This window comes from Podarcis liolepis (assembly GCF_965112155.1).
Source record: "Podarcis liolepis genome assembly, chromosome: 8".
Lineage (NCBI taxonomy): Eukaryota > Metazoa > Chordata > Lepidosauria > Squamata > Lacertidae > Podarcis > Podarcis liolepis.
The window spans coordinates 59,372,709-59,389,028 of NC_139560.1; the positions used below are offsets into that span (position 1 = coordinate 59,372,709).

Here is a 16,320-nt window from a genome sequence, read left to right on the forward strand (position 1 = left end):
AGGAAGCTTCTGCCCAGCTTAGGGAGGAAGGCACAATGCTCAGACATACAACATCGCCCTCATAAGCGGGAGCCTCTGGCCCTATCTGTTCCCCTACGAAAATTTCACCACACGCCACTGTCTGGGCCGATGACACGAAAGGCTCAATTTCTTGTTATTGTCAGATGAGGCTCACCAGCTCAGGGGATGCCCAACTGCTCCTGCAGATGATCTCAATGACTGCACTGGGATGAAAGGGTTCAAGAGGTCCGTTAAGACACCCTAAGTGATGGAGGGCTTTGCAAATGAATACAATGACCATGACTCATTATGGGCTATGTCGCAAGCCCCAGTACACCACTACCCATATACAAACCCCACACAAGGATGCTACAACTCAGATGATAGGTACTAAGGAGCATTTGGCAATGTGCGTGGCTCTCTTCCACAACCCCATTTATCTTCATAATAACCCTATGAGGTAGACTGGGATAAACAATTCCAACCATTCCTAAGTCACCCACGTAGCTTAATAGCTGAGTGTGGATTTAAATCCAGGTCTCTCTAGTTTCTGCCCAACACACAGCAAAGACAAGCTAAAAAACAAAACAAAACACACAGATCCAGCTCATTATCAGTTTCACACGGTGATAACCCCATGGTTACAAAACAGAGGCTGTAAAAGTTCTTCTGATTGTCATTCCACATTCATGTTTATACAATCCTCTTTTGCTTTTTTAAAAAAGTGCCCGTATTGCTTTGTTATTGACACTACAGAAGGGGGGGGGGGAATCTTAGAAGTTCTGTCGTAGTGAATGGCACACAGGGGAGGAAAGAGTGGCCTTTTTCAAATATAAGATAAAGCAAAGAAACAAATTTCGGTGAGCAGCTCTCCTGCCCCAATGCAAAAGATAACAAAAAAAGACCTATGAAATTTTATAAAACAAGTGCTCTGTTACAGCAAAGGGGCTGGGAAAACAGCAACCCCGGAAACTGCTTCCAGAAATGCAGGGTGCTTCTAGAGGAGAGGTGGCTAACCTGCGGCCCCAGAACTTCATGCAGCCCCCACCCCAAGAATTTGTGATGCCTTAAGACCCCCCCCCCATTTGTCTTTAAAAGCTTGCAGCGGGGGAGGAATAAATGTAATTTTGTTCTGACTGCTTCTGTCTCCATATGGGATGTCAAGATGCCAAAAACCTTTTTTGCGTGTGTGTGTGTGTGTGAGAGAGAGAGAGAGCTGTCTGTCTGTCTGTCTGTCTGTCTGTCTGTCTGTCTGTCTGCTTGTCTACACATACACCTGGTTACCAACCGCTTTACAGGTTTCCTGCTGTAATACTGTGATGCCCAATGTTTTTGTGCTACCTCAAAGCCTCCCAAAGTTTGCCCATTTTAAATTTCTCTCCCCCCCCCCCCACCGTTTCCACAATTCCCCAGATGTGATTCTGTGCATCCCAAAGTGCTTTGTGGCACCCCACCCAAATGTTTCTTTTTTAAAAAACATTAATGGCTGGCAGTGTCTCCTTCTACTATTAGGCTATGTTCTACTCTTACATGCGGCCCCTGGAAGATGGACCATTGGTCAATGTGGCCCTCAGACAAAAAGATTTTAACCATTCCTGTCCTAAAGAATCATCTTTGATTGGTGTGGTTTGAGTGTGCAAAACTGCAGGAAGTGTAATGATTAATTTGATGAAAAGGACAGTTGCCTTCACTGGTAGATTAGTTTATTTTGCTCCCAAAAAAGTTAAATAGTGCTGTAAACTAGTACAGTGGTACCTTGGGTTACATAAGCTTCAGGTTACAGACTCCGCTAACCCAGAAATAGTACCTCGGGTTAAGAACTTTGCTTCAGGATGAGAACAGAAATCGTGCAGCAGCAGTGGGAGGCCCCATTAGCTAAAGTGGTGCTTCAGGTTAAGAACAGTTTCAGGTTAAGAACGGACCTCCAGAACGAATTAAGTTCGTAACCGGAGGTACCACTGTACTCATATGTGTGTGTGTGTGTGTGTGTGTGTGTAAAATTTAAAAGAAGTTCAGTGGCGTGGGAGGGAAAGTTGTTGTTTGGTCATTTGTCTTAAAATGTAACAAGTATCCTATTCAAGAAGCAGTTATCTCTCAATCCACTGAGGGCACATTGATAGCTTCCATTTTACATTTAGAAACAAACACATAGATGTTCTACACATCCACCAGCAGGGGTCATAGCTTCACAGGTAATTCCCCCTAAAAGAGAGATACACACATAGAGAAAGACATACAACACAACACAACACAACACAACACACACCTGTGTAAAGGAACTTTTGCAATTTCTAAAAGTGCAATTGAGTCAATCGTTATTGCTTTAGAATACATTCAGATACATTTCAAAAAGCAATTGCTCTTTCAGAAGCAAATTGCTCAGAACACCTTTAGAAGAACATTCAAAGGCCTAGGGCACACACGTTACAGTTGTCAGGTGAAAACACCTGCAAATCACTTCACGTAGCTTGGGTTGATACTGTACTTGATAATTTGGAATGCCAGCTGGCAGTTGGGGCAGGGAGAGTAAAAAGCAAGGAGAGAATGGAGTTCTGATCGGAATGGAAGAACTTAACACTGCAACATTTTGTTACAGGGCCCCACTTGTTTTTTGTATTCTCTTCTGCTTTTCTTTTCTTTTTTAAGCAGCCTGAATATATGCATTTATGTATATATTGGAGGACTCCAGAGGTATGAGGTAATGTGACACTGAACTCTGAGGCTTTGTACACACCCACACACTGCCCCAAGTAATTCTGGAGACTGTAGTTTACCCCTCAAGTTATACTCCCCACCAACCTTAACAAACTACAATGTCCAGAATTCTTTGAGGAAGGAAATGTGCTTTAAAAGTATAGTATGTATGCAGGCTGTTTCTGCTTTTCACTGTATCCAGATGAACAAGTATCAACAAGTGTCAGGAGTCCATAATGAGGATGGATGAACGTTAATACCACAAAGCTTAATCCAGGTAAACCGATGACAGCAGTAACAGAGGTTGCCCTGCCCTGTAAGGATCAGGTTTGCAGCATGGGTATACTCTTTGGTCACAGGTAGACATAGGACTCTCTCCAAATGGCACCGAACTCCAGCTTTGATCCTCCCTGACCAGAGAGTCTGATAGGAGTTACGCATCCTGCAACACACAGAGGGCACCACCTCAGCTACCCCCATTTTAGATCCATCCTTTCACAAGTGCCACCCATGGCACAAATCACCTTCCACCAAGTCTGAGTTGTTTGGTGTAGCAGCTGGTCGCCAGAGAGCCAGTGTGGTGTAGTGGTTAAGAGCATAGATTTGTAATCTGGGGAACCGGGTTCGCGTCTCCGCTCCTCCACATGCAGCTGCTGGGTGACCTTGGGCCAATCACACTTCTTTGAAGTCTGTCAGCCCCACTCACCTCACAGAGTGTTTGTTGTGGGGGAGGAAGGGAAAGGAGATTGTTAGCCGCTTTGAGACTCCTTTGGGAAGTGATAAAGCACGATATCAAATCCAAACTCTTCTTCTTCAGAAGAAGAATGACCTCGCTAGTTATATACACTTGGACAATGTACAGGTCAGGTTATTGTAAACAGGCCGTGCTTAAAAGGCATTCAGAAAGTTCCAGGTGGTTCAACAGCCTGATTATTAACAGCCTTGTGCCGTAATGAATATATTTTGCTTCTGCTGAAAGATTTGCAAAGGCTTACAGTGTATTTTCAGATGCAATCTGAAGGATGGCTTTGACTTGTGGGATGAGTAACCTTTTTTAGCCCCAAAGCCACGTTTCCTCTTGGCCAATCCACCTTGGAATATACATTCAAAAAATGCACTCTTTTGAAAACAAACAAACATATTTTTATGGGTCAATGAAATTACATATATGGCAGCATCCCATCGAAAATTAAGAAGCAAATTAAATAAGAGAAAACATATACAAAGAATAAGAAGAAAATGTATACTAGATAAAGGAACAAAAAGTTTACAAATATTTGTAATAAGGTAAAACGGTAAAGGACCCCTGGATGGTTAAGTACCTATTTAAGTACCTAGTTTTCTACTTGCACTGGTGTGAATTTGAATTACTAGGTTGGCAGAAGCTGGAACAGAGCAATGGGAGCTCACCCTGTTGCGGGGATTCAAAACGCCGACCTTCCAATCGGCAAGCCTAAGGGGCTCAGTTTACCTTATATTTGTAATAGTAACTATACCAAGCAAATAATTTGTTTTAAGAAAACAGTTTTGCAATAAAAAATGTTAACAGTACATCTTGAGGAATAAACAAAAAAAATAGCATTGTTTAGAGTATGTTAAGTAATCAAACATGCTTAGCCTCCAGGTTTGCATCTGCAAGAAATCCCCCTCTACTTCCTTTCTGAATTGACTTGGCATCAAGGCAGAACTCTTCTTTGTAAGCTGCCTTGAACCTAATGAATCTGTTATTTTGTGTAATATGAACTTCCACTATATATTCTATGAAGCTGAGATAGTCTGAGAAACCCTAGCTAGCTTTGGTCAGCTACAAAGGGCAGGAGTCAAGAGGGCATGTCACTGGGCACCCTGTCAACGTTGTTGTCAATAGACTCTTTCTGCCTTCAGGTTTTGCAAACTGGAATCATCCTGAGGGGGGTGGGACAGAATTATTCTGCCTGACAGCTTCCAGCAAAAGCTGACATTAAATTAAATTACAATTCTGCTTTGTACAGAACTGGAGCGAGACGAGAAGCCTAACAGGGAAAGTGACAGAACTGGGAGGCAGCCTTCTCTTGCAGTTGCCACTTTAACCTTTAAAATAAAATTTCAAAGCCTGCAATAAAAGGGGCTGAAGTTCAAGTGTGTCTGGAAGCCCAGTCTCCATTCTTAGTTGAGTGGGTGGTGCGAGAGATCCCAGCAGTGTGGCTGTTTAGTGGAGAGACAGAAATACTTTGCACATGCTCAAAGATCCTGTTTACTATTATTTGATGCACGAGGGCTGAGAACTAAGGTTTCACCTGGACCCAAGCCTTGCCAAACCTTAACTCTGCAACTTAATTCACAGACACACAGACAGAAAATAAAAACTATGAGGAAATAACTGTATGAAGAAACATCCTCCAACAGGAAAGGTTACAAAATTTGAGGATTTTAATTAAGAAAAGAAAGCAAGTAAGGGGGAGGGCATGACAGAAGTGTACAGATTTAAACATGGGGTGCGGAGATAGGAATAAGAAAAAGTTTTTCTTCCTTTTTCATAAAACGAAAACTCAGGGCCCTCTAATAAACGTGAATGTTGGGAAATGCAGTACTTCTTCACATAGTGCATAGTTAAGCTATGGAATTTGTTTTTAAGCAGAAGTTGCAATGGTCATCTGTCATGGATGCTTTAGTTGAGATTCCTGCATTGCAGGGGCTGGACTAGATGACCCTCAAGGTCCCTTCCAACAATGCAATACTATTGTAGTTATGGCCACCAACTTGGATGGCCTTAAAAAAGTTAGACAAATTCATGGCAGCCCTGTTTAGGGAAGTTTTAAATGTTTGAATATGATTTATTGTACAGTATTTTGAATATTTTGTTGGAAGCCACACAGAGTAGCTGGGGAAACCCAGCCAGATGGGTGGGGTATAAAGAATAAATTGTCGTTGTTGTGGAGAATTAAACTGTCAATGGCTACTAGCCACGATGGCTATATTCTAGTTCTACTGTTGGAGGCAGTATGCCTCTGCATACTGGGAGACTCCCAAGTCTGGAGAAAGCTACTGAGCAAATTCCCTGCTTGTGAGCATCACACAGGCGCATAGCCTGGATTTACACTGGGGGTGTGTGTGTCAGGTTTTATGTTATTGGGAGCAGAACCTATTTTTATTAATATACTTAATGGGGGGGGCAACTGTCCCCCTACTCCCCCCCATGGCATCCCATAGGCACCTGCTTGGCCACCACGGCAAAAGGATGCTGGCCTCAACGGGCTTTTAGTCTGGTCCAGCAGGGCTCCTCCAAAACCAAAGCGAGGAGGAGGAGGAGGTTGCTTTGGAGCATGCGAAGAGTGCCAAAGCGCCACCAAGCCGGAACTGGAGGGCTGACTGAGAGTTCGAGGGCAGCCCTCGAAGGATTCAGCGTCGAAACCAGCCCCTGGCAAGCAAAACAGGTTCTGCCTCGCAGCGAGACCGACATGGGGCAGAGAAGAGGAACGCCTTGTGCTGCGCAAAGGCGGCGGCGCCCGCCCAACTCCAGCCAGCCGGGCGCGGCCCGAGGAGCAAGGCGAGCGCCGGGCTCGAGGGGCTGGGAAGGAGCCAGAGCCCCGCCCGGCCGCCCAGTCCCCGTCTTCTTCTTCTTCCCTCCTCGGGCGAGAGCGGCTGTTTTCGCGGCAGACCGGGAAGAAGAGGAAGAGGCCGCGCGAAAGGCGGAGTCTCGGCCCGCCAGCGCCTGCATTGGCCCGCGGCGCACGTGTCTGGGATGGGTGTCTGCGCCCGGGGAGGGAGGGAGCGCAGCGCGCCAGTGCCGCGGGCGAGGGCAGGCGGGGCGCCGGAGGGAGGGAAGAGGCTGCAGGCGAGCCGGGATGCGCGATGGCAGAGGCGGCCCGGATCCCTTATAGGACCACGGGGTCCACCCTTTTGCACCCGCTGAGCGACTTCTTGGGCATCCCGCTGGACCAGGTGAGGGGAACGCGGAGAAGTTTGCAAGCAGGCAAAGGAGCAGCTCGCGATTTTTGGGGATTGTGGCACGTGGTGGAAATCCGGGTGGTTGTTTTTCATTCAAAAGAGAAATTGACCGAACAGGACTTTTTTTCCTCCCTATTGATCGCGTTTGTTGTTTTTTCTTCCCCGTCTACGGAAGGGTGATTTTCTGTGGGACAATGATAAAGAACGAAAAGCCCAGTCTTTGAGCATGTTTACTCCTGCTGAGCTTAACGGGGTTTATTTCCAAATAAGCGAGCGTAGGATTGCACCCGCAAGAGCTTGGAAAGGCTCGGGTTTCAGAACTGTGGCTTTATTTGCATGGTAGCAATCGGTGTGCCTTATGGCGATAATGTATTGGGTTTCATCGAATGGGTTGGGACCCCAAAGTGAGTCACAGGTAAACCTAAGGTGAGTCATATCTATGGCACCGATTTACCTTAGCTTTTTTACACTCCCCCCCCCCGCAGAAATGATAAAGCAGGAAGAGTTGGGTTTGGTTGATTTGCAAAAACTCTTCCAATTTTCTGTCATTAGGTGTACCGCTTGTCAAGTGCCTCTCCCAGAAGACAGGAGCTTAAAGTCAGGAGACCTGTGAGACTTGCCTGTTCTTGTGATTTTTTTCTTCCTAATGTGGTATTAAAGATGGGTCACCGTTGGAAAAACTTGACAGATACTAGGCTGTGTAAGAAAGCATGATGGGGTGTGTTGTTTGACTAGTACTTAATCTCAGTCACTAGGTGCAAGTGATGCAGTGTGCCCTTGAAGCTTACATGTGCAGGAAGCAGCAGCCTAAATGAACAGGAAGTAGCAACCAAAAAAAAAGAAAGTATTGTTGTGGAAGTTTTCCCATGGCAACTAAATTGAAACTAAGCCTGTCTTTGAAATGAAGATGCTTTCTTCTTATGTTTACATCACGCCACCTTCCTTCCCTGCTTCTACAACCTGCCCTTCCCTTTGTTATATGTTCAGAATGTGAGCTCCGTGGGCCAGAGAGTTGTCTTGTTGCTCTGTGCATAGATCATGTGATCATGTGCATAGATGAGGCTGACAACCATAATATCACCTGTCCCTTGTATGGAGCCATCACTTTATAGGTTAGGAGGACATGCTGTCAAGGTTTAGATGCATTTCAGGGACACTTCTCATTCCTGAAAATTACCCCTTTCCCATTGTGCATGTGGATCCTTGATTAAGATGTGCTTATTAAGCAGAGTCACCCCTACCGTTAGGCAGAATGTGACTACTGCCTCAGGACACAGGTGCTGGTGGGCGGTGAATGGGTGACAGCAAGCAAGATGTTGGAGGACAGAGCTGTGCAAACCTGCCTGCTACTGCCTGCTGGCCATCTCTTTGCCACAGCAGCAAAGTCTGGTATTAACTAAGAGGTAAGGCCTTTTGCGGCACCCACCTTATTGAAATGCCCTGTCACCATGCTGCTTCAGGCGGTTGGTGAAGACCTGACGTTTTTAAAAGCCCTTTTGTTGTGTACTTTTTGTTGGCTTACTTCCATATTCTTTCAGTGCTGCTGGAATTTGAATGTATATATTGAAGTATTTCTAGGTGATTCTGTTCGTTTTGTTCTGTTTTTCTCACTGTTTGTTAGTCACCTGGAGTCTCTTTGCAGAAATAGTTGGATTAGGAACTTTTGAAATGAATAAGAATAACATATTGTGGTAGCACAAAATCTCGTGTGCCAGATGTACTTGGGTGGCGGTGGGAGGGCAATACAACTATAACATGGGATGTGCAGCTCAGTGGTGATGTATTTTCTTTCAAGGCTCGTGGGAGGCTTGCTCTTTTCCTGGCAGCAAATGTGATTGGTCTTTCCTTGTTAGATTTTTCTGAGGCAGCCATGAACTTGCTGCCCTTTCTGTATTCCCTCAGCAATGAGGAAGCTTGTGGTGGTGATACTATTTGTTCCACTAACTGGGGAAAAAATGGGCTCCACTTACAGATTGTGCTGAGAGATAAACCAGGCAGCAAAGGATTTAGTGTACTAGGTTTTAAAAGCAGCACAAAAAAGGACTCTCTGGAACAAGGATGAGTTGGTTTTAGTTTTGCAGGGTCTACTGTTTGAGGCTTGCTTGCTTTTTTAAACTTAATTAGAAAAAGGGAGCTGAAAACAGAAATTATTTGTGTGTGATATTTGGTTCAATCCGCTTAGTGTGGAAGAAAATAATAATGATGCAATCTTACAATCACGGGGGTGGGGAGGTGAGGAGTGCGTATATACCTGAATCTCTGTTTGTTGTTTAGTTTGCCTGTCTTAAGTGAAGGTTGAAACTACCGGTATATGCATGTAGCTAAGGGAAGGGAAGATTTGGGGGTTTGAGGAATTGGGTAATAAGGGGCATGTTTGTCAGCTTCTTTCTGAAAACAATTCCTTGAAATGTTCACATGTTTACTGGTGGATTTGTTGAATAAAAGGGCGGGGCCAATAGGATTTTCATTTTATGTGGGGTGGAGAGTTTAATTTATTCACGTCTTAAACTATTTATTATAAGGCTACTGCAGTTTGTCTTGCACTGGAATTAGAATTTGTTTACAGTGGTACCTCAGGTTACATACACTTCAGGTTACATACGCTTCAGGTTACAGACTCTGCTAACCCAGAAATAGTGCTTCAGGTTAAGAACTTTGCTTCAGGATGAGAACAGAAATCGTGCTCCGGCAGCACGGCGGCAGCAGGAGGTCCCATTAGCTAAAGTGGTGCTTCAGGTTAAGAACAGTTTCAGGTTAAGAACAGACCTCCAGAACGAATTAAGTACTTAACCCAAGGTACCACTGTATATTAAAAACATTTCTGGAATGTTTACCATCCACGGATCCCAAAGCAGATTACAGAATAAAACTCTAAAATGCTAAAAACACATAAAATAAGTATTAGAATCTACATAGAATCTAAGTGAAATCAACCACTAACAGTAAGCACCATATCTTAAAGGGGTCAATAACCTACCTGGGGATTGCTTGAGCAAACATATGTGTGCTTAGCAGCCTTTAGAATTGCCCTACTGTGAATGACTTGCATGTATAACACACATAAGAAATGGGAACCATGCTTCTGTAGAACCAACAAAATACATGGCAAATTTAATTTTCTTTATTTCACATGAATTCTGTGAATTTGAATCTCCTTTCTTTAATCACTGAGTTCAGTAAGGGCCGATGCAGAAGATTAAAGCGAATGTAGAATATAGGATGATGCAGACATTGAAAAAAGTCAACAGGATGGATTGAAAGAAACATTCACTGGTATAACTCTCACCCTGTTGACTTTCCCCCCTGACATTCCTTTCTTTCTTCCTGGAAGCAGAGTCAAGTTCAACCACCTCCGCAGCATGACTGTTGCACAGAGATTTTTAACTGCCTCTGAAAGTCAAGTGCTTTGCCTTTGGAATGCACCACAGGGCTTGGCAACTCCACCCTGACTGTCAGGAAGGAGAGTGGCAAAGTCTAGTTCAATACTGCTGCAGGCCACCCCAATCCGAGTGGCGTGAGATTCCAGGGGCTCATCCAAGATCCATGTTTCCTTTGGGAATGAGGCACACTGGAGGCTGTGGTGTCTTTGTTATATATGTAGTTGTTTGGTTTGTTTACATATATATACAACCTGAGCTTACGTTGGAGGGGTTCATAGCATCAGCACTCCAAGAAGGTCTTGTTTCTTCCATAGGCACAGCTTAGGACAGGGCTCAAGAAGAGATCAAGCATCATGCTTTGCCTCTTTCTAGGACACATTGCAGCAACTCTCACTCTAATCTCTCTAAACTCTGGCTTTATCTGTTGAGGGAGGGTGGGGTCTCATCAATTTGCCATCTCATGCAGAGTCCCTCGATCCTTTGTTCTTAATGGCCCATTCCCAGGCTATCAGCTCAATCCAGGAAGTTTAGCCTAGCTTAATTATCCTTTAACACTTGGCTTAATTAAATTATTAGGAGTGTCTAGCACACAGCCTAATACACACGGGTCTGGATTAATATATACACGGGTCTGGTACCCAGAGTTTTAACACCTGGATCCTTGATTAAATTCTAACAGCTACTGGTTCCAGGAATTTAGGAGTGTCTAGCACCCACAAACTCATAACAATCCTATCAGTATTGTCATAACAGAATGCAAACATGTCTGTGCCTAAGCTTACTGAACATTTGTTTGCCAAAAGGTGCTGCCTTCTTATTTGCCCAAGGAAAAAATGAGTTTTCATTTAGTGAGAAAACAAACACATTTCTACCCTCAGTCCTTCATGATGAAGTAGCCCAGAGCTATTCCCATACCACATATTTTCTTACAGAAACATAATTCCATTATATGTACAAGTTTGGTGCTTAGATGCTTCAAGTTTGCAGCGTGTTTTATCAATCACTACACCAAATATTATCCTTTCATGAAAGTTTCCATTCTGACCCATACTGGCATTACACAATCAAATAAAGTCATAACCATAGAAATAATCCTCTATTCCATCATTTTCAGCGTATAAATTATAGGGTTTCTGAAACAACTCCCCTTTTATCTCTAGTCTCTCATTTAAAATTATTCATTATATAAAATTATACTGTGCATTTCCTCCTGTTTATTTTGGTTGCTATGTGCCAAACACCACAATGACATTGCAGTAACAGTTGTTAACGCAAACAAGATTGCCTACAAGCAAAGTAAGGGCAGGCTGCAGAAACTGCAGAAATGCTCCATTCACTTCCTATAAGTCAGGGGTGGGAGCTGGATCTGGTTTGTGGGCCAAAATGAAAACACCTCCCCTGCAGGAAAACGCCTTTCCCGGGGCGATATGTTGGTTAATATTGAATAATGTGTGACACTTCAGAAACTAGAAACTTTGGGCCAAGCTGGAGTCTCCTTCAGGCATTCGGACACTGTGTAATTGTGTGACTGGGAGAGTGGGGTGCTGTGGGGATGAGCATAGCTAACTCTGTCCCTCCTTGTCATTCTCATTGCCCTGCACAAGTTAGAGGATGGTTGGGTGAAGCAAGGAGCCTCCTCTTTTAACGGAAGCTTCCTGTGCATTTTAGAATCCCAATTTTCTGGGGTTCAAGTGTCATGAGTCTCTACTTGCACACCTCAAACTGAAATTGATTTGGAGCAAGCACTCCCAAAACTTGAGAGAGAGGAAGGAGAAGGAGCAGCCCACACATACTCTCCACGCTTTTAATATTGGACAGCTTTCGCATACTCAGGAATCAAGAGTTTTGTGTCTCCCTTGTAGGAAATGTATACTTCTTCGTGCATTCTGCAATTTCCATCCTGTGGAATAGTGGCAGAACTTGGTTGCTCATAGCCGAACACTTCAGAAACTCTTGGGCGACATTCAAAGAAATGGCAGCTCAGCGTGACTTTTTTTAGAAGCAAATAAAATTGCATCTGGATCAAAGCCACTCATTCATTCAGTCATTTAAAAAAAAACCTGAGTAGAAACGATTACGGTATCAGAGTCAACAAACATACATTGTAACGCTTAATTCTTCAGATTTACTTTTAAACATTTCTCCTCTTCACACCGTTGTTGACTAAGGATTTTCCTCTTAATTTTTTTTTTTTTTTTTGTTGACTAAGGACTCTGTCATCTGTTCTGCAGTTTCTCTGCCAGGGCTGCTAGTGATTATTCCTTCAGCTGTTTCATCATGGTAATCTCACAAGAACATCTGTTTTGATTTTTTGAGTTCAGATCTCAGAAGGTTTTTTAAATTGGGAGAGAAGCAGAACTTACTGCTGGAAGCAAGACTTCAGTCCACAACACAGTCAGATTTACCGTGTGAGAGCTCATGCATGAAATTAAGAAAGATGACTACAAAGTGTAATTGTTTCAAACTAATGTGTGTGCATATTTTTATGCCCTCCTTGGAAGACTGTAATTTTCCATTTTAAAATAACACTCCGGCTTTAAAAACAAACAAACACATATGTGCTGTACAAAATCACTTACAGTATTTATATGGATGTTGTCTTTTTTTCAGCAGAGTATTATAAGCCAGATATGGATTCTAACTCCCATCAGTCCCAGGCAAGGGGAGTTGTAGGCCAATAGCATTTGATGGGGGCAGTCCTGATTTGAAACCTTTTCTGAAATATCAATCTGCTTCATTTTATGTAGACAACTTAAGAATCACAACGCCTTGATAGCAGAAGTAGCTCATCCTAGCATGTTCCTATATTAAACATTTAGTGGGTTTAGCTTAACATGACCCACTGATATTCTATATGTATGCCATGAAAGTATGCAGGTGTACATGCACACATTACAGGAAATTCTGCCTCTTTGGAATATGAATGTTAGTCTTCTACAGTTTTAGGTCTCACAAGAAGCCACAATGTACTTCTGTTGATTTCTTATGTAGGCATCTAGGGAACTATGCAATTTTCTGCTTTGCCATTTAAGTTCCTACAAGCAACACTCTTCCTTTTCCCAATGCACATGTACCGTATATTTCTCTGATTTCCATGACTTCTCTGTTAAATTGCAAACTTTCTTGGGAACTTGTTTGTAATTCTCTTTTGAGGCTTTCCTGTTAATAATTTTTCACCTTTGGACATTTTCTTATTCTTGAAAGGGAGCAATTCTATGTGGTAAATTAGGTTTTTCATTAAGTGTGCCTGTGCATTTGCCTTAATGTGCTTTGTCCTAAATGTACCAGTTAAAAAACAACAACTGCAGGAGATATGGATAACTAGCCATAGCAAACTTCTTTTGCTATTGGCTTGCTCGCTGGGCAGTTTAATGAATTATGCAAGAAAAACCTGGATTTGCCACCACTGAGTATATACTTGACAGGGAGCCGGACCTAATCAAGTGTTCCAGTACAAGACACACATCTGTCGCATTCATGTTTTACATTTTTCGGTGTAGATATAAAAAACACCCTGGGCGTATCCCTGAAAACAATTTGCTGGATCCAGACTAATAATGAACTACCACACACACATTCACTTACCTGGTCCTATTCACAAGTCCCTGGGAAAAGCTCCCATGAATTCAGTGAGATTGACTTCTGATAAGACATGCCTATGATGGTTCCACTCCTTTTCCATTCTTTTCATTGAGATCTGTATTCAACTACAGTGGTACATTGGTTTGCATATGTCTTGGTTTGCATACATTTTGGATTACAAGCACGTCAAACCCGGAAGTGCGTGTCCTGGTTTGCAACCTTTTTTTGGATTGCAACCCATTTTTTATTTTGGATTTTTATTTTGGATTACGAACCAATTTTTTTTGGAGGCCCCATTGGCGAAAGCACGCCTTGGGTTACAACCTGTTTTGGTTTACAAATGGACCTCCGGAACGGATTATGGTTGTAAACCAAGGTACCACTGTAATGTAGCCTAGATCTAGCTCAAATTATGAAGAGGCTCCTTTCACCTGAAATAAAATGTGAAGGTCTGAAACCGCTTTCTCTGAACTATCCTACTGGGAACTTTAGGTGTCTTTTGAATATTTTTGAGGAAGCAGCTCCAAATTACTTCTGCACCCATTCTTTAAAGTGCAGTGCTACGTTGTGCGGGGAAAATACGCGACGACTTGTCCAGGATTGTACCCAAGAGGTCTTTCTTGGCGGTGAGGAGAATGCTGACAAACAAAAGTCAATTGCAATCTGTTTTCATGTTTCCTTAGGTCAATTTTGTTGCTTGTCAGCTCTTTGCACTCTTGGCCGCCTTTTGGTTTCGCTTGTACTTAAGTCCCAGCCATGCCAGCTCTGCTGTTCGTCACGCATTTGCCACCATATTTGGAGTATATTTTGCTGTTTTCTGCTTTGGTTGGTGAGTAATTGCTGTCTAAATAACTAATAATTGCAACAAAGATGATGATGCATTGAGTCGTGGAGAGAGATGCACGCTCTCCATGCTTTAAGGCAGTGTTTTTCAACCTTTTTTGGGGAAAGGCACACTTGTTTCATGAAAAAAATCATGAGGCACACCACCACTGTGTGTGGAGAGGGAGATGTCAGAGCCCCGCTGCTCTCTGTGGGGAATCGGATGAGAGCGGACCGTCTGTCCGCTCTCATCCGATCCCATCCGATCTGATCCCCACCCAGGACGGATGGAAAATAGGGTGGACACAGTCCGGCACCCGCCTAGTGGGCGAAAATTTGACTTTTTAAAAAATCTTTCGAATTTTTCAATTTTTCCCATGGCACACCAGGCAACATCTCGCGGCACACTAGCGTGCCGCGGAACAGTGGTTGAAAAACACTGCTTTAAGGCATGCTGTTGAGCAACTATGGGAACCCCTGAAACAAATTTGGAATTGTTTTATCAGCAAGTAGTGCTTTAGAGAGAGATGTATCCAAAAACTCAGTGATTTGGGAACAAATACCGTAACTTGAAAAGGGATCTAGTTAGGCAATTGTAGAATGCAGGGTTGGAGGAGAGTGGAGTTTGTGTTTGCTCTATCGTTCTATATTGCTTATTTACTTTATAAAAGGTTTTTGCCCTCCCCTGGTATCCTTCATTGATCTTTGAATATGAAACTTGTTTTCTTGTTTTTAAGGTACTCCATCCATATTTTCATGCTAGTGATGATAAGCTACAGCATCCTGAATGTGGCTAGCATTCCCAACATTCACAGGTGAGGTTTCATGGCTACTGTAAGCAACGTGTTTTAGGTTATCCTTTTTTTATTATAACTGTGTCCTTTTCCCCACCTCCTTTCATTGGAGCTGATGTGCAGTTAGCTGATAGTGGCGTGGCAGCACCCAGATTGTGGAACTCTTTGCACCAAAATATTTGCTTTGCCTTTCTTCATGTGCATTGGAGGGTTTTTTTTAAATGTCTGCAATATGGCATGAAGGCAGGACTTTCCCCCCCCCGGTATGACTGGGGACAAATATATTGCTATGCATGGGAGACCAGTAATCATTATTTGGATGTACTTAGTGGGTAGGAAGTTCTAGGAAAGTGATATGGACTTGCAAGAGTTAGTTACACAACCTTTTGATGCTACATATTAAGCTTTAAAGTCCCAAACCCCTTGATGTGGCAGAATCAACATGTTGGTTTGGGAGTCAGTTGTTTTGAGGGGTTTTTTTTTATTACAGTTGTTCTTGGTAAGACTTATGTTTTGTGTATTAAATGTCTATTATTATAGGTACTCTTTTATGGTAGCTATGGGGTATCTCACATTATGCCACATTAGCCGGATATACATATTCCACTATGGTATTCTCACTACAGATTTCTCTGGGTAAGTAGTGATAAAAGTTATTTATTTCTTTTATTTAGAGTATTTGCAGGTCCCTCTTCAACCAAAAAGGCTCCCAGATTAATTAAAGCAAAACAATCCCTGCCTGCAGGCTTTACAGTCTTAAAAACACAAGGAAGCAGGGATATGGAAGAAAGAGGAAATAATTTGTAAAATTAAAATGTTTGTATTCAATAATACATAGAAATCACTTTGTTTGTTACCTTAACGGCCCACACTCACCATTAACTCACCAAGAAGTTGGCCTGGCTATTCCAGCAATTGCATCCTTGCTGGATCCAGGAATAAGAAGGGGACTCAGGCATACAGGTTAACTGCCCCCCCCCCCGCAAATTCACAACATGGACATTTACTGAGGTGTATAAGAGGTCCAATGTGTTTCAATGTGCGACAGTTGTTCTTGTGGACAAGACAGTCTTGTACTGCTTTTAGTATTCTGCCATCTTGCTGTAGCAGTTCACTTGGGA

At 43.0% G+C, this 16,320-nt stretch overlaps 1 protein-coding gene across 4 annotated transcripts in view; it reads left to right on the forward strand.

Annotated features, from left to right (window-relative positions):
• Nucleotides 1-6,452: 6,452 nt before the first annotated feature.
• The window catches only part of MBOAT1 (membrane bound glycerophospholipid O-acyltransferase 1), a 44,280-nt gene continuing 34,412 nt past the window's right edge, over nucleotides 6,453-16,320 (forward strand). For 2 of the 4 annotated variants that reach the window (XR_014529478.1, XM_083518730.1), the window contains exons 1-4: nucleotides 6,453-6,615; nucleotides 14,267-14,412; nucleotides 15,143-15,220; nucleotides 15,740-15,835. Coding sequence is in view for 2 of the 4 variants with exons in the window: in XM_083518730.1 (XP_083374856.1) it covers nucleotides 6,526-6,615; nucleotides 14,267-14,412; nucleotides 15,143-15,220; nucleotides 15,740-15,835 (410 nt within the window). In the remaining 2 variants the exon portion in view is untranslated. The remainder of the gene's footprint in view (nucleotides 6,616-14,266; nucleotides 14,413-15,142; nucleotides 15,221-15,739; nucleotides 15,836-16,320) is intronic. The other 2 variants (XR_014529479.1, XM_083518731.1) reach the window with 2 other exon arrangements.